At 44.1% G+C, this 24,311-nt stretch overlaps 1 protein-coding gene across 1 annotated transcript; it reads left to right on the top strand.

The window, feature by feature from the left end:
* Window positions 1–12,854: 12,854 nt before the first annotated feature.
* LOC144019084 (uncharacterized) lies at window positions 12,855–22,909 on the top strand. The gene is made up of 9 exons (XM_077521886.1): window positions 12,855–13,015; window positions 13,290–13,866; window positions 14,225–14,305; window positions 14,410–17,436; window positions 17,560–17,746; window positions 17,798–17,874; window positions 19,012–19,140; window positions 21,467–21,812; window positions 21,912–22,909. Exons 1-9 carry the CDS (start codon window positions 12,855–12,857, stop codon window positions 22,907–22,909), a joined length of 5,583 nt encoding a protein of 1,860 aa, XP_077378012.1.
* Window positions 22,910–24,311: the final 1,402 nt, after the last annotated feature.

Below are 24,311 nucleotides of genomic sequence, written 5' to 3'. Positions count from 1 at the left end.
CGAGATGATCCTATCTTCTCAAAATTTCACACATTTGATGAGAGTCCAGCCCTAAAGACATCTATGAACTTATATTTCATCTTACTGATAGCGCCAACTAGTGGCAATTTTTTTTCTTACGAATTTTCTTCTACGTTTTTTCTCCAAACACGTGAACTGGACCTACCTCATATTTGCTCAGATGAGGGATTCGGCTTTCATGATGTCACAACACGAAGTTTGTGAGTTTTCGCGAATCGCTGTGGGCGTGGCTAAGCACTGTTCGCCAAGAAAACAACGCCAGTTTTGAGGGTCTAAACATGCGCAGAAACTCATGAAACTTGGCACACATATCTGGCCTGGCAAAATGAGCAATATTTTATCATGTATTGTCCTATTTTTACAAAAATGACTCAATAGCGCCCCCTAGAAATTTTTAACGAAGTAGCCCCGATTGTACGTTTAAGCAAGATCTACGAAAATTTTTAGGTGTATGAGGGAGCCAAAGACCTACAAAAAAGTCTCTTGGACCCATATGCTAAAATGAACAGGAAGTGAGCTACGAATTTTTGAATGTCCCATTTTTGACGATTTTTGCACATTCACAGGGGGCAGACTTTTGCCCACTTCTCCTACACGTTTCATCTGACTGAGTTAAGACTTGACCTGGACCATGTCAAGACCTGAGCCAACGACAGGGGGAAAAATCTTGACTTTTCGAAATACTATATGATGAAGGCGGGGCATCAAATTTTGTGTTTCGCACTGAAAAAGGATATGCTTCATAACTCCCCGGTACATGCTCCAAAAAATCCCAAACTTGACATGTATGTTTATCGTCAAGGCCTGAAGCTATCTCAATGACAACATTCAGTTATATGTGCAGCGTCACCTAGCCCTTGAGGCATAAAAAAAAAATACCCCACATACGGTATTTTGTACAAAAAATGTAAACTCATTCTAAGTGTGATAACTAAGTCATTTATGAATATTCTTTTAGTTTCCACCACTCAAAATGTTCACTGGCATCAGACTTATCCAAACATATATATATTTTTATTTATTTTTGATAGCCTCTGTGGACATTAAAAGCAATATCGTGAATGAAGGATATGCTTAATAACTCCACGGTACATGCTCCAAAAAAAATCCCACACTTTACATGTATGCTTATAATCAAGGCCTGAAGGTATCTCGATGACAACATTCAGTTATAAATACAGCGCCACCTAGCCCTTGAGGCTTATATAAAAAAAAACCCACATACGGTATTTTGTACAAAAAAATGTAAACTCATTCTAAGTGTGATGACTAAGTCATTTCTGAATATTCTTTTAGTTTCCACCACTCAAATTGTTCACTGGCTTCACACCGATCCAAACGTATGTACGTTTCCATTTTGTTTTATTCATTTTTGATTGCCCCATTGGACAATAAAGGTAACATTGTGCAATGAGTACAACGAGCGATGATGTGTATATACACTTTTACAAAAAATACCAATCAGGGCAACTCATTGCCTAAAAATAAAAAAGGACGCTGATTTTTGCAGGTCTTAACAATCACCAAAACCCGTTGAGCTTGACACACACACTGGCAAAAAAATATTCTACATGTAAACGTTTATTATGCCATTTTCAAAGAAATTTTGCTTCCAATATGCCAGTACCCCAACGTGCCAGTACCCCAACGTGCAAGTACCCCAACGTGCAAGGACCCCAACGTGGCCCGGGCTGCGAGGGCCCTTTATAGCTGCTCGCAGCTCTAGTTATTCTTCTTCTTCTTCTTCTTCTTCTTCTTCTTCTTCTTCTTCTTCTTCTTTATTCTCCGCAAACAATCGCGATTTTGGGTACCTAAATATTCACGAAAACTCACCGAACTTTGCACACTCCTCAGGTCCGGCGAAAAATTTGATATTATGAAGTCGTTATAACAACGCGACTCTATAGCGCCCCCTAGCATAGAAAAATAAAAACCAAGCCCGGCACGTTTGAGCTAGAGCAACGTAAATTGGCAGGCACGTGTAGCACCCCGAGACGCACAAAAAAGTCTATTGGGACCATGTAGCTAAAATGTACAGGAAGTGAGATATGAATTTTTTAATGTCCAATTTTGGCCTATTTTGGCACATTCACTGTGGTCATGCTTTTTCCCCCTATGCAAACATTTTTCATCCCATTGACTTCAAACTTGGTATTTATCATCTCAAGACCTAAGAGAACAGCTGGGCAAAAAGTCTTGCCTTTTCGAAATACTATATGACGGGGGCGGGGCATCAAATATTGCCTTTAAAATTTCATTTGTCCAGAAAGAGCAAATGCTGAATAACTCCCATGTACAAGCTCCAAAAAATCTCAAACTTCTCAGGCAACGTAATAGTCACGGCCTGAAAACATCTATATGACAAAATTCAGTTATACATATAGCGCCACCTAGTGGTTACAATAAATGTCATACTTTACGTTTTTAGCTACTGTGCTGAGCTCGTTGAAGGGATCCAGTTGAAAATTGGTCAGAAAAGCCTTAAGATGTTGATGATGCCCCACACCGAATATTGTAACTTTTCGCCAAAGGGCGTGGCCGCTACGGTGACGCAAAGTCTGAAGATTTTTCGTGACAATAAAAGCTGCATTAACTTGACCGAGATGATCCTATCTTCTCAAAATTTTACACATTTGATGAGAGTCCAGCTCTAAAGACATCTACTAACTTACATTTCATCTAACTGATAGCGCCACCTAGTGGCAATTTTTTTTCTTACGAATTTTCTTCTACGTTTTTCTCCAAACACGTTAACTGGACCTCCCTCATATTTGCTCAGATGAGGGTTTCGGCCTTCATGATGTCACAACACGAAGTTTGTGAGTTTTCGCGAATTGCTGTGGGCGTGGCTAAGCGCTGTTCGCCAAGAAAACAACGCCAGTTTTGAGGGTCTAAACATGCACAGAAACTCATGAAACTTGGCACACACATCTGGCCTGGTAAAATGAGCAATATTTTATTGTTGATTGTGCTATTTTTACAAAAATGACTCAATAGCGCCCCCTCGAAATTTTTAACGAAGCAGCCCCGGTTGTACGTTTAAGCAAGAACGACGAATATTTTCAGGTGTATGAGGGAGCCCAAGACCTACAAAAAAGTCTCTTGTACCCATATGCTAAAATGAACAGGAAGTGAGCTATGAATTTTTGAATGTCCCATTTTTGACGATTTTTGCACATTCACAGGGGGCAGACTTTTGCCCACCTCTCCTACACGTTTTATCCGACTGAGTTAAGACTTGGCCTGGACCATGTCAAGACCTGAGCCAACGACAGGGGGAAAAATTTTGACTTTTCGAAATACTATATGATGAGGGCGGGGCATCAAAATTTGTGTTTCGCAATGAAAAAGGATATGCTTGATAACTCCCCGGTACATGCTCCAAAAAATCCCAAACTTGACATGTATGTTTATCGTCAAGGCCTGAAGTTATCTCTATGACAACATTCAGTTATATATGCAGCGCCACCTAGCCCTTGAGGCATGAAAAAAAAATACCCCACATACGGTATTTTGTACAAAAAATGTAAACTCATTCTAAGTGTGATAACGAAGTCATTTATGAGTATTCTTTTAGTTTCCACCACTCAAAATGTTCACTGGCATCAGACTTATCCAAACATATATATATTTTTATTTATTTTTGATAGCCTCTATGGACATTAAAAGCAATATCGTGAATGAAGGATATGCTTAATAACTCCACGGTACATGCTCAAAAAAAAAATCCCACACTTGACATGTATGCTTATAATCAAGGCCTGAAGGTATCTCTATGACAACATTCAGTTATAAATACAGCGCCACCTAGCCCTTGAGGCTTATATAAAAAATAAAATAAAATACCCCACATACGGTATTTTGTACAAAAAATGTACACTCATTCTAAGTGTGATAACTAAGTAATTTATGAATATTCTTTTAGTTTCCACCACTCAAATTGTTCACTGGCTTCACACCGATCCAAACGTATGTACGTTTCCATTTTGTTTTATTCATTTTTGATTGCCCCTTTGGACAATAAAAGTAACATTGTGCAATGAGTACAACGAGCGATGATGTGTATATACACTTTTACAAAAAATACCAATCAGGGCAACTCATTGCCTAAAAATAAAAAAGGACGCTGATTTTTGCAGGTCTTAACAATCACCAAAACCCGTTGAGCTTGACACACACACTGGAAAAAAAAATATTCTACATGTAAACGTTTATTATGCCATTTTCAAATAAATTTTGCTTCCAATATGCCAGTACCCCAACGTGCCAGTACCCTAACGTGCAAGTACCCCAACGTGCAAGGACCCCAACGTGGCCCGGGCTGCGAGGGCCCTTTATAGCTGCTCGCAGCTCTAGTTATTCTTCTTCTTCTTCTTCTTCTTCTTCTTCTTCTTCTTCTTCTTCTTCTTCTTTATTCTCCGCAAGCGATCACAATTTTGGGTACCTAAACATTCACGAAAACTCACCGAACTTTGCACACTCCTCAGGCCCGGCGAAAAATTTTATATTATTAAGTCGTCATAACAATGCGACTCGATAGCGCCCCCTAGCGTAGAAAAATAAAAACCAAGCCCGGCACGTTTGAGCTAGAGCAACAAAAATTGGCAGGCACGTGTAGCACCCCGAGACGCACAAAAAAATCTATTGGGACCATGTAGCTAAAATGTACAGGAAATGAGCTATGAATTTTTTAATGTCCAATTTTGGCCTATTTTGGCACATTCACTGTGGTCATGCTTTTTCCCCCTTTGCAAACATTTTTCATCCAATTGACTTCAAACTTGGCATTTATCATCTCAAGACCTGAGAGAACAACTGGGCAAAACATCTTGCCTTTTTGAAATACTATATGACGGGGGCGGGGCATCAAATATTGCCTTTAAAATTTCAATTGTCCAGAAAGAGCAAATGCTTAATAACTCCCATGTTCAAGCTCCAAAAAATCTCAAACTTCTCAGGCAACGTAATAGTCACGGCCTGAAAACATCTATATGATAAAATTCAGTTATACATATAGCGCCACCTAGTGGTTACAATAAATGTCATACTTTACGTTTTTAGCTACTGTGCTGAGCTGGTTGAAGGGATCCATTTGAAAATTGGTCAGAAAAGCCTTAAGATGTTGATCATGCCCCACACCGAATATTGTAACTTTTTGCCAAAGGGCGTGGCCGCTACGGTGACGCAAAGTCTGAAGATTTTTCGTGAAAATAAAAGCTGCATTAACTTGACCGAGATGATCCTATCTTCTCAAAATTTCACACATTTGATGAGAGTCCAGCCCTAAAGACATCTACTGACTTATATTTCATCTAACTGATAGCGCCACCTAGTGGCAATTTTTTTTCTTACGAATTTTCTTCTACATTTTTCTCCAAACACGTTAACTGGACCTACCTCATATTTGCTCAGATGAGGGTTTCGGCCTTCATGATGTCACAACACGAAGTTTGTGAGTTTTCGCGAATTGCTGTGGGTGTGGCTAAGCGCTGTTCGCCAAGAAAACAACGCCAGTTTTGAGGGTCTAAACATGCACAGAAACTCATGAAACTTGGCACACACATCTGGCCTGGTAAAATGAGCAATATTTTATTGTTGATTGTGCTATTTTTACAAAAATGACTCAATAGCGCCCCCTAGAAGTTTTTAACGAAGCAGCCCCGGTTGTACGTTTAAGCAAGAACGACGAATATTTTTAGGTGTATGAGGGAGCCCAAGACCTACAAAAAAGTCTCTTGGACCCATATGCTAAAATGAACAGGAAGTGAGCTACGAATTTTTGAATGTCCCATTTTTGACAATTTTTGCACATTCACAGGGGGCAGACTTTTGCCCACTTCTCCTACACGTTTCATCTGACTGAGTTAAGACTTGACCTGGACCATGTCAAGACCTGAACCAACGACAGGGGGAAAAATCTTGACCTTTCGAAATACTATATGATGAAGGCGGGGCATCAAAATTTGTGTTTCGCACTGAAAAAGGATATGCTTAATAACTCCCCGGTACATGCTCCAAAAAATCCCAAACTTGACATGTATGATTATCGTCAAGGCCTGAAGCTATCTCTATGACAACATTCAGTTATATATGCAGCGCCACCTAGCCCTTGAGGCATAAAAAAAAATACCCCACATACGGTATTTTGTACAAAAAATGTAAACTCATTCTAAGTGTGATAACGAAGTCATTTATGAATATTCTTTTAGTTTCCACCACTCAAAATGTTCACTGGCATCAGACTTATCCAAACATATATATATTTTTATTTATTTTTGATAGCCTCTATGGACATTAAAAGCAATATCGTGAATGAAGGATATGCTTAATAACTCCACGGTACATGCTCCAAAAAAAAATCCCACACTTGACATGTATGCTTATAATCAAGGCCTGAAGGTATCTCTATGACAACATTCAGTTATAAATACAGCGCCACCTAGCCCTTGAGGCTTATATATAAAAAAAAATAAAAAATACCCCACATACGGTATTTTGTACAAAAAATGTACACTCATTCTAAGTGTGATAACTAAGTCATTTATGAATATTCTTTTAGTTTCCACCACTCAAATTGTTCACTGGCTTCACACCGATCCAAACGTATGTACGTTTCCATTTTGTTTTATTCATTTTTGATTGCCCCTTTGGACAATAAAAGTAACATTGTGCAATGAGTACAACGAGCGATGATGTGTATATACACTTTTACAAAAAAATACCAATCAGGGCAACTCATTGCCTAAAAATAAAAAAGGACGCTGATTTTTGCAGGTCTTAACAATCACCAAAACCCGTTGAGCTTGACACACACACTGGCAAAAAAATATTCTACATGTAAACGTTTATTATGCCATTTTCAAAGAAATTTTGCTTCCAATATGCCAGTACCCCAACGTGCCAGTACCCCAACGTGCAAGTACCCCAACGTGCAAGGACCCCAACTTGGCCCGGGCTGCGAGGGCCCTTTATAGCTGCTCGCAGCTCTAGTTCTTCTTCTTCTTCTTCTTCTTCTTCTTCTTCTTCTTCTTCTTCTTCTTCTTCTTCTTCTTTATTCTCCGCAAACGATCGCGATTTTGGGTACCTAAACATTCACGAAAACTCACCGAACTTTGCACACTCCTCAGGCCCGGCGAAAAATTTGATATTATTAAGTCGTCATAACAATGCGACTCGATAGCGCCCCCTAGCGTAGAAAAATAAAAACCAAGCCCGGCACGTTTGAGCTAGAGCAACAAAAATTGGCAGGCACGTGTAGCACCCCGAGACGCACAAAAAAATCTATTGGGACCATGTAGCTAAAATGTACAGGAAATGAGCTATGAATTTTTTAATGTCCAATTTTGGCCTATTTTGGCACATTCACTGTGGTCATGCTTTTTCCCCCTTTGCAAACATTTTTCATCCAATTGACTTCAAACTTGGCATTTATCATCTCAAGACCTGAGAGAACAACTGGGCAAAACATCTTGCCTTTTTGAAATACTATATGACGGGGGCGGGGCATCAAATATTGCCTTTAAAATTTCAATTGTCCAGAAAGAGCAAATGCTTAATAACTCCCATGTTCAAGCTCCAAAAAATCTCAAACTTCTCAGGCAACGTAATAGTCACGGCCTGAAAACATCTATATGATAAAATTCAGTTATACATATAGCGCCACCTAGTGGTTACAATAAATGTCATACTTTACGTTTTTAGCTACTGTGCTGAGCTGGTTGAAGGGATCCATTTGAAAATTGGTCAGAAAAGCCTTAAGATGTTGATCATGCCCCACACCGAATATTGTAACTTTTTGCCAAAGGGCGTGGCCGCTACGGTGACGCAAAGTCTGAAGATTTTTCGTGAAAATAAAAGCTGCATTAACTTGACCGAGATGATCCTATCTTCTCAAAATTTCACACATTTGATGAGAGTCCAGCCCTAAAGACATCTACTGACTTATATTTCATCTAACTGATAGCGCCACCTAGTGGCAATTTTTTTTCTTACGAATTTTCTTCTACATTTTTCTCCAAACACGTTAACTGGACCTACCTCATATTTGCTCAGATGAGGGTTTCGGCCTTCATGATGTCACAACACGAAGTTTGTGAGTTTTCGCGAATTGCTGTGGGTGTGGCTAAGCGCTGTTCGCCAAGAAAACAACGCCAGTTTTGAGGGTCTAAACATGCACAGAAACTCATGAAACTTGGCACACACATCTGGCCTGGTAAAATGAGCAATATTTTATTGTTGATTGTGCTATTTTTACAAAAATGACTCAATAGCGCCCCCTAGAAGTTTTTAACGAAGCAGCCCCGGTTGTACGTTTAAGCAAGAACGACGAATATTTTTAGGTGTATGAGGGAGCCCAAGACCTACAAAAAAGTCTCTTGGACCCATATGCTAAAATGAACAGGAAGTGAGCTACGAATTTTTGAATGTCCCATTTTTGACAATTTTTGCACATTCACAGGGGGCAGACTTTTGCCCACTTCTCCTACACGTTTCATCTGACTGAGTTAAGACTTGACCTGGACCATGTCAAGACCTGAACCAACGACAGGGGGAAAAATCTTGACCTTTCGAAATACTATATGATGAAGGCGGGGCATCAAAATTTGTGTTTCGCACTGAAAAAGGATATGCTTAATAACTCCCCGGTACATGCTCCAAAAAATCCCAAACTTGACATGTATGATTATCGTCAAGGCCTGAAGCTATCTCTATGACAACATTCAGTTATATATGCAGCGCCACCTAGCCCTTGAGGCATAAAAAAAAATACCCCACATACGGTATTTTGTACAAAAAATGTAAACTCATTCTAAGTGTGATAACGAAGTCATTTATGAATATTCTTTTAGTTTCCACCACTCAAAATGTTCACTGGCATCAGACTTATCCAAACATATATATATTTTTATTTATTTTTGATAGCCTCTATGGACATTAAAAGCAATATCGTGAATGAAGGATATGCTTAATAACTCCACGGTACATGCTCCAAAAAAAAATCCCACACTTGACATGTATGCTTATAATCAAGGCCTGAAGGTATCTCTATGACAACATTCAGTTATAAATACAGCGCCACCTAGCCCTTGAGGCTTATATATAAAAAAAAATAAAAAATACCCCACATACGGTATTTTGTACAAAAAATGTACACTCATTCTAAGTGTGATAACTAAGTCATTTATGAATATTCTTTTAGTTTCCACCACTCAAATTGTTCACTGGCTTCACACCGATCCAAACGTATGTACGTTTCCATTTTGTTTTATTCATTTTTGATTGCCCCTTTGGACAATAAAAGTAACATTGTGCAATGAGTACAACGAGCGATGATGTGTATATACACTTTTACAAAAAAATACCAATCAGGGCAACTCATTGCCTAAAAATAAAAAAGGACGCTGATTTTTGCAGGTCTTAACAATCACCAAAACCCGTTGAGCTTGACACACACACTGGCAAAAAAATATTCTACATGTAAACGTTTATTATGCCATTTTCAAAGAAATTTTGCTTCCAATATGCCAGTACCCCAACGTGCCAGTACCCCAACGTGCAAGTACCCCAACGTGCAAGGACCCCAACTTGGCCCGGGCTGCGAGGGCCCTTTATAGCTGCTCGCAGCTCTAGTTCTTCTTCTTCTTCTTCTTCTTCTTCTTCTTCTTCTTCTTCTTCTTCTTCTTCTTCTTCTTTATTCTCCGCAAACGATCGCGATTTTGGGTACCTAAACATTCACGAAAACTCACCGAACTTTGCACACTCCTCAGGCCCGGCGAAAAATTTGATATTATTAAGTCGTCATAACAATGCGACTCGATAGCGCCCCCTAGCGTAGAAAAATAAAAACCAAGCCCGGCACGTTTGAGCTAGAGCAACAAAAATTGGCAGGCACGTGTAGCACCCCGAGACGCACAAAAAAATCTATTGGGACCATGTAGCTAAAATGTACAGGAAGTGAGCTATGAATTTTTTAATGTCCAATTTTGGCCTATTTTGGCACATTCACTGTGGTCATGCTTTTTCCCCCTTTGCAAACATTTTTCATCCAATTGACTTCAAACTTGGCATTTATCATCTCAAGACCTGAGAGAACAACTGGGCAAAACATCTTGCCTTTTTGAAATACTATATGACGGGGGCGGGGCATCAAATATTGCCTTTAAAATTTCATTTGTCCAGAAAGAGCAAATGCTTAATAACTCCCATGTTCAAGCTCCAAAAAATCTCAAACTTCTCAGGCAACTTAATAGTCACGGCCTGAAAACATCTATATGATAAAATTCAGTTATACATATAGCGCCACCTAGTGGTTACAATAAATGTCATACTTTACGTTTTTAGCTACTGTGCTGAGCTTGTTGAAGGGATCCATTTGAAAATTGGTCAGAAAAGCCTTAAGATGTTGATCATGCCCCACACCGAATATTGTAACTTTTCGCCAAAGGGCGTGGCCGCTACGGTGACGCAAAGTCTGAAGATTTTTCGTGAAAATAAAAGCTGCATTAACTTGACCGAGATGATCCTATCTTCTCAAAATTTCACACATTTGATGAGAGTCCAGCCCTAAAGACATCTACTGACTTATATTTCATCTAACTGATAGCGCCACCTAGTGGCAATTTTTTTTCTTACGAATTTTCTTCTACGTTTTTCTCCAAACACGTTAACTGGACCTACCTCATATTTGCTCAGATGAGGGTTTCGGCCTTCATGATGTCACAGCACGAAGTTTGTGAGTTTTCGCAAATTGCTGTGGGTGTGGCTAAGCGCTGTTCGCCAAGAAAATAACGCCAGTTTTGAGGGTCTAAACATGCACAGAAACTCATGAAACTTGGCACACACGTCTGGCCTGGTAAAATGAGCAATATTTTATTGTTGATTGTGCTATTTTTACAAAAATGACTCAATAGCGCCCCCTAGAAGTTTTTAACGAAGCAGCCCCGGTTGTACGTTTAAGCAAGAACGACGAATATTTTTAGGTGTATGAGGGAGCCCAAGACCTACAAAAAAGTCTCTTGGACCCATATGCTAAAATGAACAGGAAGTGAGCTACGAATTTTTGAATGTCCCATTTTTGACTATTTTTGCACATTCACAGGGGGCAGACTTTTGCCCACTTCTCCTACACGTTTCATCTGACTGAGTTAAGACTTGACCTGGACCATGTCAAGACCTGAGCCAACGACAGGGGGAAAAATCTTGACCTTTTGAAATACTATATGATGAAGGCGGGGCATCAAAATTTGTGTTTCGCACTGAAAAAGGATATGCATAATAACTCCCCGGTACATGCTCCAAAAAATCCCAAACTTGACATGTATGTTTATCGTCAAGGCCTGAAGCTATCTCTATGACAACATTCAGTTATATATGCAGCGCCACCTAGCCCTTGAGGCATAAAAAAAAAATACCCCACATACGGTATTTTGTACAAAAAATGTAAACTCATTCTAAGTGTGATAACTAAGTCATTTATGAATATTCTTTTAGTTTCCACCACTCAAAATGTTCACTGGCATCAGACTTATCCAAACATATATATATTTTTATTTATTTTTGATAGCCTCTGTGGACATTAAAAGCAATATCGTGAATGAAGGATATGCTTAATAACTCCACGGTACATGCTCCAAAAAAAATCCCACACTTGACATGTATGCTTATAATCAAGGCCTGAAGGTATCTCGATGACAACATTCAGTTATAAATACAGCGCCACCTAGCCCTTGAGGCTTATATAAAAAAATAAAACCACATACGGTATTTTGTACAAAAAAATGTAAACTCATTCTAAGTGTGATGACTAAGTCATTTATGAATATTCTTTTAGTTTCCACCACTCAAATTGTTCACTGGCTTCACACCGATCCAAACGTATGTATGTTTCCATTTTGTTTTATTCATTTTTGATTGCCCCTTTGGACAATAAAAGTAACATTGTGCAATGAGTACAACGAGCGATGATGTATATATACACTTTTACAAAAAATACCAATCAGGGCAACTCATTGCCTAAAAATAAATGAGGACGCTGATTTTTGCAGGTCTTAACAATCACCAAAGCCCGTTGAGCTTGACACACACTGGCAAAAAAAATATTCTACATTGTAAACGTTTCTTATGCCATTTTCAAAGAAATTTTGCTTCCAATGTGCCAGTATCCCAACGTGCCAGTACCCTAACGTGCAAGTACCCCAACGTGCAAGGACCCCAACGTGGCCCGGGCTGCGAGGGCCCTTTATAGCTGCTCGCAGCTCTAGTTTAATTTGTGTTTTTTATCGTTGCCAGGTACTGAGGGCACCTTGCGGCAGCGATCCCCCTGGTGGTGGTCCCGTTTTTTCCCACTTATTTGGTTTGCTGTGTCACAGGTGCTGTGTAGTGTTTGGAGTTCCCCCTTTTTTTGGTACCGCTGTCGTGGTAAGTCCCCCAGTCCTGTGGTGTTTTTAGCAGTCCCACACCACTTTCTTTTGTTGTCAGGTTGTTGTTGTTTTTTTTAAGCTTTTAATTTGTTAATAAACTCAGAATATTTTGGAGTCACATCTTGTCCTGTGGATGTTTAAACTGCGTGCCTTTTAGTTGTGAAGCGTGTTTTAGACTCCTGGGGTGCAAGTCCCCAGGTGGCGTTGTCCCCCACTAATTAAGCCACTTTGCCACAATCTGGCGTTGTCGGCAGGATCCACTATTAAAGGACAGATGTGATTTTTTATTTTGTGTGTGTTGAGTATTTTATTAGCATAAGCCAAGACAGCAGCCATAATCAGAATTATTTTTTTTAGAAAATATATATATTTTTTCTCTTTCATCCTAGTGGAAACCTGGGTGAGGGCCTCGGTATGGAGGAGGAGGTACAGCAGCTTCGGGAGCTTGTTCTGCAATTGAAGGCAGACAATGAGCGTCTGCTTCGGGAGCGTGGCGTGCCTCATTCGGGCCCCAGTGGGGCAGTCTCTGGGTCTCCTGGTCCAGCCGTTGGTGCTCCACCTGTTGTAACTGAGCGGTTGGTGGTTATACCTAGAGAGCGCAGATTTCCCATGTTTAATGGCAAGTCGAGCATTAGTGTGTCTGAGTGGGTTGAGGAGATAGAGGCATGCATGCGGGCCCGGCACCTCTCGGCTGCGGACCAGGCCCTCTTTATTATTGACAATTTGGAAGGAGAGGCACGAGAAGAAATTAGATTCAGAACAGCTACAGAACGAGATGACCCAGTTTGCATTCTTGCAATTTTGCGAGAGTTGTATGGTCAAACTCATTCCTACATCACTCTGCAACAGGCCTTTTTTTGCTAGACAGCAGCAGGAAGGTGAGTCGCTGCAGGAGTTCTCTTTGGCCTTGTTATCTCTTATGCAACCTATACAGCAGAGTGCACCCAATGGGATGCCAAATGCTGATGTTTTGCTTCGTGACCAGTTTGTAGAGCATGTGCTTGACAGTTCCCTGCGTCGTGAGCTGAAGCAAATGGTCCGGCGTCAGCCTGCAGCTTCCTTGTTGGAGGTGCGAAGTGAGGCCATAAGGTGGGAGAGGGAGGGACGTCCGGGAGGTTCTCGGGGGCGTAGCTACTCTCTTCCATCTGGTCACGGTCTTCAGTTTCGTGTTCAGGGCAGTTCCGTTCCAGCCCCTGTTGCTGCTCCCCATGGGCCCAGTCTTACGGAGCTGATGGACCTTTTGAAGCGCCAACAAGGGCAGCTGGATGAGCTAACACGCTCGGTTGCCGCCTTGCAGGCTCCCCAAACTCTGAGTCGGGTGTCACAAAACAATATGATTTGTCGTAGGTGTCAACAACCTGGACACCTGGACGCCAGTGTGATGGCGAGCGCGTCCCCTTTCGTGCCCGTGCTCATTCTGTTGCAGGTTTAGCTATCAATCCTCCTAGACCTTTGCCTGCTTAGCAGTCGGAAAACTGACGCCTGCTGAGTTGTTGAGCCAAAGCTCAGTAGGGGAATCTCCAGGCTCCATAGACTGCAAACCGACTAGCCTAATGTCATCTTGTCCAAGTGTTGATGTTCTTATGGGTGATGTCTCAGTGTTGTGCTTGGTGGATACTGGGTCCATGGTATCCACTATAACTGAGAGCTTTTTCCAGCTGCATTTTGCCCCATGGGGTTATGATCGCTTGCGGTCTTGTCACTGGCTACAGCTGCGTGCAGCTAACGGCCTAGCCATCCCATATGTTGGCTATTTGGAGCTTGATGTGACTCTTTGTGAGAAGGTAATACCACGTTGTGGTGTCTTGGTAGTCAAGGACCCACCTGGAGGGGCCTCCTCACCCCCGGGAGTCCTGGGGATGAATGTGATCCGACGCTGCTATCGACATCTTTTTGGGGCATATGGTCGGTCTTTGTTTGAGTCACCCTCTGTGTGTTGGCCCCTGATCAAATCGTTGAGGCCCTTCAGAAGTGCCACCAGGTTGCTGTACAGGCTCAGGAAGACCCTACCGGTTCAGTTAGGGTGCAAGGTAAACGAGCTATTCGTATCCCTGCTGGCTTCATGAAAATGGTGGCTAGTACCTGCTCCTCACATTTTGAGAACCAGACTGTGCTCTTTGAGCCCCCTGATTCTGGCTTGCCAGCGGGGTTGCTGGCATCTCCATGTTTGGTCCAGGTTGTCCAGGGTATGGTTCAGGTTCCAGTGGTAAACGTGGGAACCATGGCTATACTTCTATACCCACGGACTTCTCTTGGTGTTCTCAGAGGGGCTCAGGTTGTTAGCCTACCCACGGGGGTAAGCGAAGTGCAGCCTTTCACGGCTACAGTCTCTTTGCAAGAATCCACCATTTCAACACCTAAAGAGGCCCCTCAAGTGGATCTGTCAATGCTGACGGGAGAGGAGCAGGTTGAAGTAAGATCAGTGTTGCAAAAGTATAGCTCTGTCTTTTCAGTTCATGATGGAGATTTGGGCTGTACTAATCTCATTTCCCACAATATTCCACTCCTTGATGACGTTCCAGTTAGACAAAGATACCGTCGCATTCCTCCCTCAGAATATGAGGACGTGAAGGCCCACATTAACCAGCTGTTGGAGGCTCAAGTCATTAAGGAAAGTAGTAGTCCTTATGCCTCACCTATTGTCTTGGTCCGGAAGAAGGATGGAAGCCTGCGCTTGTGTGTTGATTACCGCCTCCTTAACAGCAAAACCCGTAAGGATGCTTTCCCACTGCCACGCATTGAGGAAAGCTTGGATGCGCTTTGTGGAGCTCGTTGGTTTTCAACGATTGACCTCGCAAGCGGGTACAACCAGGTGCCAGTTTCTGAACCGGATCAACACAAGACTGCCTTCTGTACCCCTTTCGGACTTTTTGAGTTCAATCGGATGCCCTTTGGGCTGTGTAATGCCCCAAGTACGTTCCAGCGGCTGATGCAAAGGATGTTTGGAGATCAGCAAGGGCAGTCACTCTTACTGTACCTTGATGATATTGTGGTCTTCTCCTCCTCAGTTGCACAACATCTACAGCGGCTGGAACTGGTGCTTGGTCGGCTTCAAAAGGAAGGCCTGAAAGCTAAGTTGGAGAAGTGTAACTTCTTCCAGAAAGAAGTGAAGTATTTGGGCCATGTCATTTCAAGCGAGGGAGTTTCTACTGATCCTGACAAGATTGATGCAGTTTCCAAGTGGAGACAACCAAGTCGTGTCTCGGAGCTACGCTCATTCTTAGGATTTGCAAGCTATTATCGGCGCTTTGTTCAGGGCTTTGCACAATTGGCTGCCCCTTTGCATAGATTAGTGGCTGAGCTTACAAGTAAAAAGACCAGGAGAGGTTCAGAGCAGGCCCTTGGTGCTGCTTGGACAGCACAGTGTGAGGCCAGTTTCGAGGCCTTGAAAGCAAGGTTGGTTTCGGCACCAGTGTTGACCTATGCTGATTTTTCTCGCCCTTTTATCCTGGAGGTTGACGCTAGTTGCAGCGGTCTGGGGGCAGTGCTTTCACAAGAAACTGACAGGGGAGTTCAGCCGGTGGCATATGCAAGTCGTGGCCTTAGACCTACTGAGCGTAATATGGATAATTACAGCTCCATGAAATTGGAATTCCTGGCGCTGAAATGGGCCATGACTGAAAAGTTTCGGGAATATCTGCTGGGGCACAAGTGCCTGGTCTTCACAGATAACAACCCACTGAGCTATTTGCAGACTGCCAAGCTGGGTGCCACAGAACATCGCTGGGCTGCGCAGCTGGCGGCATTTGATTTTGATATCAAGTACCGAACAGGTCGCAGTAATCGTAATGCTGATGCCTTGTCGAGGCAATACTCGTCCAGCTCTGGCTGGGTGGAAAGTATTGTAAGCACTGCCGTCCCTAGTGGCGTCCAGCATGCGGTGTACCCAGGGGAGAGGGTGGTGGCAACTCAGGGGGTAGTATCTGCTTGCCCATTTTCTTCGTCAGCAGATATTCGAACCCTGCAGGAGGCTGACCCTCTCATAAAGGAGTTTTTGGTGTTCTGGCGGAGGCAGGCTCAACCAACAGCAGTGGAGAGACCTCAGGTTTCCAAGGCAGTGATGGCACTGGTGCGCCAGTGGGACCGGTTGGTGGAAAGAGAGGGGGTGCTGTATCGGCAAATTTTCCAGCCTGATGGTGGTATTCAATTGCTCCAGCTGGTTTTGCCTGCAGTCCTTAAGCAGGAGACAATGACTTGTTTGCATCAGGACCATGGCCACCAGGGCATTGATCGAACCACTGACCTGGTGAGACAGCGTTGTTACTGGCCAGGAATGGCCTCAGACATCAAGCAATGGGTTCAACAGTGTGACCGCTGTCAGGTGGCTAAAGACTCTGGTTCAGTGCCACACAGCTTTATGGGTCATTTGTTCGCTTCCGAGCCAAATGAGATCTTGGCTATTGATTTTACCCTGTTGGAACCGTCCCGTGGTGGTTTTGAAAATGTCCTTGTTATGACTGATGTTTTCAGTAAATACACAATTGCTGTTCCTACCCGGGATCAAAGGGCTTCTACCGTAGCCCATGTTCTTCTGACGGAGTGGTTTTACAAGTTTGGCGTTCCAAGCCGACTCCACTCAGACCAGGGTAGGAGCTTTGAAAGTGCCTTGCTTCATCAGCTCTGCTGCTTATACGAGGTTGCCAAGTCCCGCACCACCCCTTATCATCCAGCAGGCAATGGGCAGTGCGAGCGCTTTAATAGAACACTTCACAACCTTCTACGTGCTCTGCCAATTTCCAGAAAACGGGATTGGGTCTCGTGTCTACCTCAGGTATTATTTGCTTATAATACCACACCACATCAGAGTACCGGAGAGTCACCCTTTTATCTGATGTTTGGCAGAGAGCCTCGTCTCCCTATAGATTTCCTTCTAGGGCGAGTTCAGGACCCTGTACGTAGGGAAGTACAGGATTGGGTTGTCGAGCATCAAGCTAGACTCCATGTAGCTTTTGAAGGTGCTAAAGAGAGATTATTTGCCGCCGCTGCCCGTAGGAAGGTACGCCATGACCAACATGTTCGTGATGCACCTTTGCGCGTAGGTCAATTGGTGTATTTGAGAGATCATAGTGTTAGGGGTCGTCACAAAATTCAGGATGTGTGGAGTCCTGTTGTCCATCAGGTCCTAAAAGCCCCAACGGATCAAGGAGCAGTGTACACTGTAGCGCCAGTGCAAGATTTGCATCGGGTGCGTACAGTCCATCGAGACATGGTGAAAGCTGTCCTCAGGCCTGAAAATCAGGGACCCGATCCAAGGCCCCTCTCGCCACGTGGCCAAAGACGTGGGGAGAGTGATTCCCTTGGTGATGGTGATTTGTGGCTTTTGGTACCTGAAACATCTTTACCCTCTGACTCTGCAGGGCCGAGGAGTTGTCCTGTTGCAACACCTTTGGTGGGTCAGGCTAGATCCAGTCCACCTTTAGCTGGCATGAAACCAGTAGGTCCGCCCTTGTCTACAGCAGAACAACCGTGCACTAGCCAGCAGGCATTGCGTCGGACACTTCGTTCAAACGCTGGCCACCACTCTAATGTGCACCATCTTCCGTTGCCTGCAGGCCAGCATGAACGCCATACACAGCAAGCATATCCGGTGTCCAATGTTCAGATGGCTGTTTTTAGACCTTGGTGTTAGTGTCAATCGTCGGGGCGACGATTCAAAACCTGGGGGTAGATGTGGCAGAATAGATGCACCTTACCACAAGGGGGCAGAGTGCCCCTAATTAAGCAGGTGCCTATAAATAGGTCAGCGCAGCGCCAGTCTGTCTCTCTTCCACTTCCTTTTCCTCCTTGACGGAGTTGACAGACGTGCGCTGATGTGGTCTGTGTGCGGGTGGTGTCGGACCCAAGTGAAGGTATGCGTGCTTTTGTTGACTTGGCCCATTCATGATTTTAGAAACTTAATCTAGTACTGCTTGGTTACAGCAACGTGGCATATGTTGGAGCGTGACTGTTCCCTGGTGTCCGGGTGGGTGCGCGGCGCTTCCTGCAGGTAGGCCGTTGGCTGTCGGCCTTGTGCAAGGGCGGGGCAGGGGAACAAGCTTTAATTGCTTTTACCGTGTTGTCCAGCCATTAAATTGTGGAGCCGCGCTGGGTATCTCCTCCCCACGCCGTGACCTTGCTATTGTGCGCTCCGGTAAGGAATATGAATTCCTTTTTTTTTTGTATTAGTTGGGAAGACCTTTTTTTTTTATTTCTAATTGATTAATTTGTCTTCCAGTTTGGCACTACTCCGGGTTATACTGTTGTCTTGGCTTTTTAACATCTTAAAACTGGATTTTAAACACGTTACCTTCCTGACAACTTCCCCTCCTGTCTGGGCGGCGACCTGGGTCAGCTGAACTGTTAGGACCGACCCAGGCGAAGTGTTGCCGCCGCGGAGCCCTTCTATTCCTTTAACATTTTTATCTGTTTGGATTCTTTGTTTTATATTAATAGTTTTTTTTGTTCGTTTCTTTTAACAGTATGGGTATTTTATATGTTTACGATTGTTTTTATTTTTGCTCTGCCAGATGACTTTGGGTGAAGCGGTGTGGGTTGTTTGCTTTTTTTAATTTGTGTTTTTTATCGTTGCCAGGTACTGAGGGCACCTTGCGGCAGCGGTCCCCCTGGTGGTGGTCCCGTTTTTTCCCACTTATTTGGTTTGCTGTGTCACGGGTGCTGTGTAGTGTTTGGAGTTCCCCCTTTTTTTGGTACCGCTGTCGTGGTAAGTCCCCCAGTCCTGTGGTGTTTTTAGCAGTCCCACACCACTTTCTTTTGTTGTCAGGTTGTTGTTTTTTTAAGCTTTTAATTTGTTAATAAACTCAGAATATTTTGGAGTCACATCTTGTCCTGTGGATGTTTAAACTGCGTGCCTTTTAGTTGTGAAGCGTGTTTTAGACTCCTGGGGTGCAAGTCCCCAGGTGGCGTTGTCCCCCACTAATTAAGCCACTTTGCCACAAGTGCATTTAAAAAGTGTCATTTTGAATTGCAAAATGTGTGTAAAGTAGATCATGTGTTTAGAGTTTTGGAGACATGAGAAGAGGTCTTGCTCTCTGTGTGCCAGTTTAAATAATTGTGCTATGCAAGTCATTTCAGTGTTTTAGCAATTGGGAAAAAAACTGTAAACAGAAGAAGAAAGACAGTGTCTGAGACAGAATCCAGAGAAAGCTGATGAGCCGGTGAAATGTCGTTCATACGCAATTGTCCATTTCTCCAATAGCATATCAATCAATCAAATCTGTATTTGTATAGCATCTTTCATACTTTTAAAAGCAACACAAAAAGTGTGGTGGATGTGAGCGCTCCTGCTCTGGTGGTCGCTGACAGAACAAAGGATGTTTGGAGAAACGACGTGGGCACACCACGTCTTTTGCAAGTTTTTGGAGGATGAGGTGCAAGAACGGGAGAGAGTCCAGAACAGAAGACAAGTCCGTAACGGGGGAGAGAAGAGAGCGAGGGGGGCTCGCTTCGGCTGTTTTAAAGTCTTTGGGCGTGGTTGTAGGCACAATCCCTTCTTTTCGCTCAACGCAGACTTTAAACTACAAATTACTAAAGGATTAATAATTAAGCATGAAATTTGGTCAGGCTGGCAAGTCAGTTTTCCCACAAAAGGCAAGGTGAGTTTATTTGTATATTTTTGTTAATAATAATAATAATAATAATAATAATAATTGTTTTTAAGCTGGATTTAAAAGCATTTACACTCGGGGCTGATTTCACTTCTGTTGGCAGGCTATTGTGTGCAGCATAACAGCTAAATGCAGCTTCACCTTGTTTGCTTCGAACTCTGGGTTCCACTAGTTGGCCCAAGTCTGTAGATCTCAGAGCCCTGCTGGGTTTGAACTCAATCAGCATTTCCTAAATATATTCAGGACCCAAACCATTCAGTGATTTATAGACCAGTAGAAGAATTTTGAAATCTATTCTACAGCTGACTGGGAGCCAGTGGAAAGCCTTAAAGGGATACTTGACTCCTTGAACAATTTTCAGCAGTGAAAGGTTAATATTTTGTCCAGAATCAATTTAATAACTTCATTATTTTTCATGTACAATTAATACCTTTAAAAAGTATTTTTTCTACTTGCTGTCGACTGTCGACATCACCTGTATTGAGGAAGTAGGTATCAGCCAATCATGGCTCACCTGTTTTCTGGGATTGATCCATTTGGAACGACCTACCACTAAATATTAGGCAGTCCCCCTCGTTATCCTCTTTTAAAAGACATCTTGAAACACATCTGTATTCTTTGGCTTTTGGCGCAACATGAGACTTGTTCTTGGTGTTTTGTGGTGTGTATGAGTTTGATGTTTAGTCTACTTATTTATGTATTTATTTATCTCTTTATTCACTACTTCTTATTTGTTCACTAATGTATAATGTATTTACTTGTAAAAAAAACAAACAAACCCTGTATTCACACTTCAAAATGTTTGCTTTGTTCTTGTTTACTGCAAAACTGATGTTTATGTCCAGCACTTTGTATACAGCAACGCCTGTTCTTAAAGCCATGATTGGTCGTTAACTACTTCCTCAAGCACAGGTGATGTCATCATCAATCAACAGTAAGTAGAAAAAATAGTTTTTAAAGGTATTAATTGTATGTGAAAAATAATGAAGTTACCATATTAATGTCACGCCGCCACCGGAGTGGCGGGTCATGCTTTTATTTTTGCACTCATGTTTCCTGTTTATTTTGAAATCACCAACTCCCATCTCACCTCAGGTCACTTACCCTTCCTTCTGCTCAGCTCATCACCGGTCCACGCCCATGATTGTTTCCACCTGCCACCAATTACCCCGCCAATAAAAGCCATCAGCCACCACCTGCAGTTTGCCGAAGTGTCACAACCCGTGCATGGAAGCGCCCATCTTTTCCTCCCTAGCGGAGCGCCTTTTTTGAGTGCCCTGTTTTCATCTCCAGTTTGGAGCTCTTTATGTTCAGCGTTTTTTCCCTCTTTAAGAGGCGTCTTGAGTTTCCTGTCATTAAACTGCAGCCTTGTTGGCCAACTTATCATCTGCGCCTGAGTCCTCCCTTCTTACGTCGTGACAGTACACTTCGGCTAGAATGGACTCAGCAGAGAAGTTGGAGGCTGCACTGCGGAGGCAGGCCACTCGCTTGTCGCACCAGGAGGAGGTCCAGCAAGCCATGGCCACCCGGATAGGGGAACTTGCGGGACAAGTTCAGGACCTGGTGAGCCACCTGCAAAGCGTCATGCCATCCTCCACGAGACAGGAAACAACAGCTGAACCGCCATCTTCAACCCCAGCATTTACCGGAGTAGGCCTGAGACTGGCTTCCCCGGAACGATACTCGGGAGAACCAGGACACTGCCAGGCCTTCCTGAGGGACTGCGACATTCACTTTGAACTTTTGCCACAGGCCTTTCCCACAGACCGTTCCTGCGTGGCCTTCATGATCTCTCACCTGACTGGACGAGCCAGAGACTGGGCCACCGCTGAATGGGCACGGAACTCCCCGACCTGCTCAACCGCAGCCGGGTTTTGCACAGCTCTCCGCCAAGTTTTTGATCCGGTCAGTATGGATCGAGAGAAGGCTCGAGAACTCAGTTATCTTCGACAAGGCAGAGAATCGGTCAACGATTATGCCATCCGATTCCGAACCTTAGCAGCCAAGAGTGGCTGGAACGCCACAGCATTCTATGATCACTTTTTAAAGGGGCTCACAACACCCATGCAAGAACTCTTGCTTCCCAGTGACTTACCCGGCGACCTGGACTCGTTGATTTCGCTTGCCATCCTCACTGATCATCGGAGGCGGGAGCTCAAGCAGAGCAGCGGACTCCAAGGGATACCTGGTTCCGGACCCCTCCAGCATGCACTGGCAAGTGAGTCTCCACGATATGCATTTCCCCAGTCATCCAACGTGAGGGAGGTCAGTGGGAATGACGAGGAACCCATGCAGCTTGACTGCGCCCGACTGACACAGCAGGAACGCCAGCGACGTCGCCAGGAGGGCCGGTGCTACTACTGTGGTGAACAAGGTCATTTGGTGGTAGCCTGTCCCATCAAGAGAGGTTCCCTGGTCAGTTCCGACTCTCCCACGCAAATCAAAGCCCGAAAACTCATTCACCTCAGGATCGTTAGCCTAGCGACCGCCACAGATTTGCCTGCACTCATTGACTCAGGGGCTGACGAAAACCTCATGGATTGGGGCCTAGTGAAAAAGTTGCAGGCTAACACAGAGCCGCTCACCACCAATATGAGAGCCAGGGCACTAAATGGCAAGGACTTATTTGTTATCACTCACATCACAGAGCCTCTCGAGGTCTATATGGGACAGCACAAGGAACACATTCGCTTCCATGTCTTTCGATCTCCGTCACACACTCGGGTCTTGGGACATCCCTGGTTGCGCTTGCACAACCCACGCATTGACTGGCGATCCGGGCAAATCTTGGAGTGGGGAATAGACTGTGAGAACCATGGGCTGGAGCAGCCAGCAGCAGATGCACCCTCAGCTGCCGTCCACTAGGTGACCCTCACGACCGACAATGACTACCCGGACCTGAACACAGTTTCCTCCTGTTATCATCATCTCCGAGAAGTGTTCAGCAAATCCAAGTCTGCCACGCCACGCCAAGTCCGTCAAATCTGCCACGCCACGCCTGCCAAGTCTGTCAAGTCTGCCACGCCACGCCAAGTCTGTCAAATCTGCCACGCCAATGCCTGCCAAGTCTGCCACGCCTGCCGAGTCTGCCACGCCTGCCGAGTCTGCCAAGTCTGCCACGCCAAGTCTGCCACGCCAAGTCCGCCACGCCACGCCTGCCACCGTGCGCCTTCGCCTGCCTCGGTCCCTCCGCGCCCACCCCACATTCCTCGTGAGCCAGGTCAAGCTGGTCCAGGACAGTCCCCTGGTCCCGTCCGAGCCTGTACCGCCACCTCCGGAGATGGTGGAGGGGGTCCGGTATACGAGGTCAGGAAATTGTTGGAGGTCAGAAAGCGGGGCCGGGGATGCCAGTGCTTGGTGGACTGGGAGGGATAAGGTCCAGAGGAGAGGCAGTGGGTGCCCTTCCATTTCATCGTGGACCCCTCCCTCATCAACGAATTCCATAGGGAGCATCCTGACTTGCCTGGGCCGTCAGGAGCCGGCCGTTGAGGGGGGGGTACTGTCACGCCGCCACCGGAGTGGCGGGTCATGCTTTTATTTTTGCACTCATGTTTCCTGTTTATTTTGAAATCACCAACTCCCTTCTCACCTCAGGTCACTTACCCTTCCTTCTGCTCAGCTCATCACCGGTCCACGCCCATGATTGTTTCCACCTGCCACCAATTACCCCGCCAATAAAAGCCATCAGCCACCACCTGCATTTGCCGAAGTGTCACAACCCGTGCATGGAAGCGCCTCCACAGTCCTTGTATTTGCCTTGCCTTGTCTTGCGTCCTGAGTTTGCCCCTCTTTTCCTCCCTAGCGGAGAGCCTTTTGTTGTCCCCTTTTTTGAGTGCCCTGTTTTCATCTCCAGTTTTGAGCTCTTTATGTTCAGCGTTTTTTCCCTCTTTAAGAGGCGTCTTGAGTTTCCTGTCATTAAACTGCAGCCTTGTTGGCCAACTTATCATCTGCGCCTGAGTCCTCCCTTCTTACGTCGTGACAATTAATTATAGACTTCGACTTAGACTTAAACTTAGACTTGACTTTATTGATCCCTTTGGGATGGCTCCCTCTGGGAAATTTACATGTCCAGCAGCAATGAGAACAGATAATAAAATAAAAAATAATTCAATCAATCAATAAATAAATAAGGTTATTACACCAGAGATTGAATTACTACGACTACTACTACTACTACTACTACTACTAATAATAATAATAATAATAATAAATAAAAATTCAATCAATCAATCAATAAATAAGGTTATTACACCAGATATTGAATTAA

This window comes from Festucalex cinctus, chromosome 5, assembly GCF_051991245.1.
Source record: "Festucalex cinctus isolate MCC-2025b chromosome 5, RoL_Fcin_1.0, whole genome shotgun sequence".
In the NCBI taxonomy this organism is placed as follows: domain Eukaryota; kingdom Metazoa; phylum Chordata; class Actinopteri; order Syngnathiformes; family Syngnathidae; genus Festucalex; species Festucalex cinctus.
This window is presented reverse-complemented; position numbering and strand designations above follow the sequence as displayed.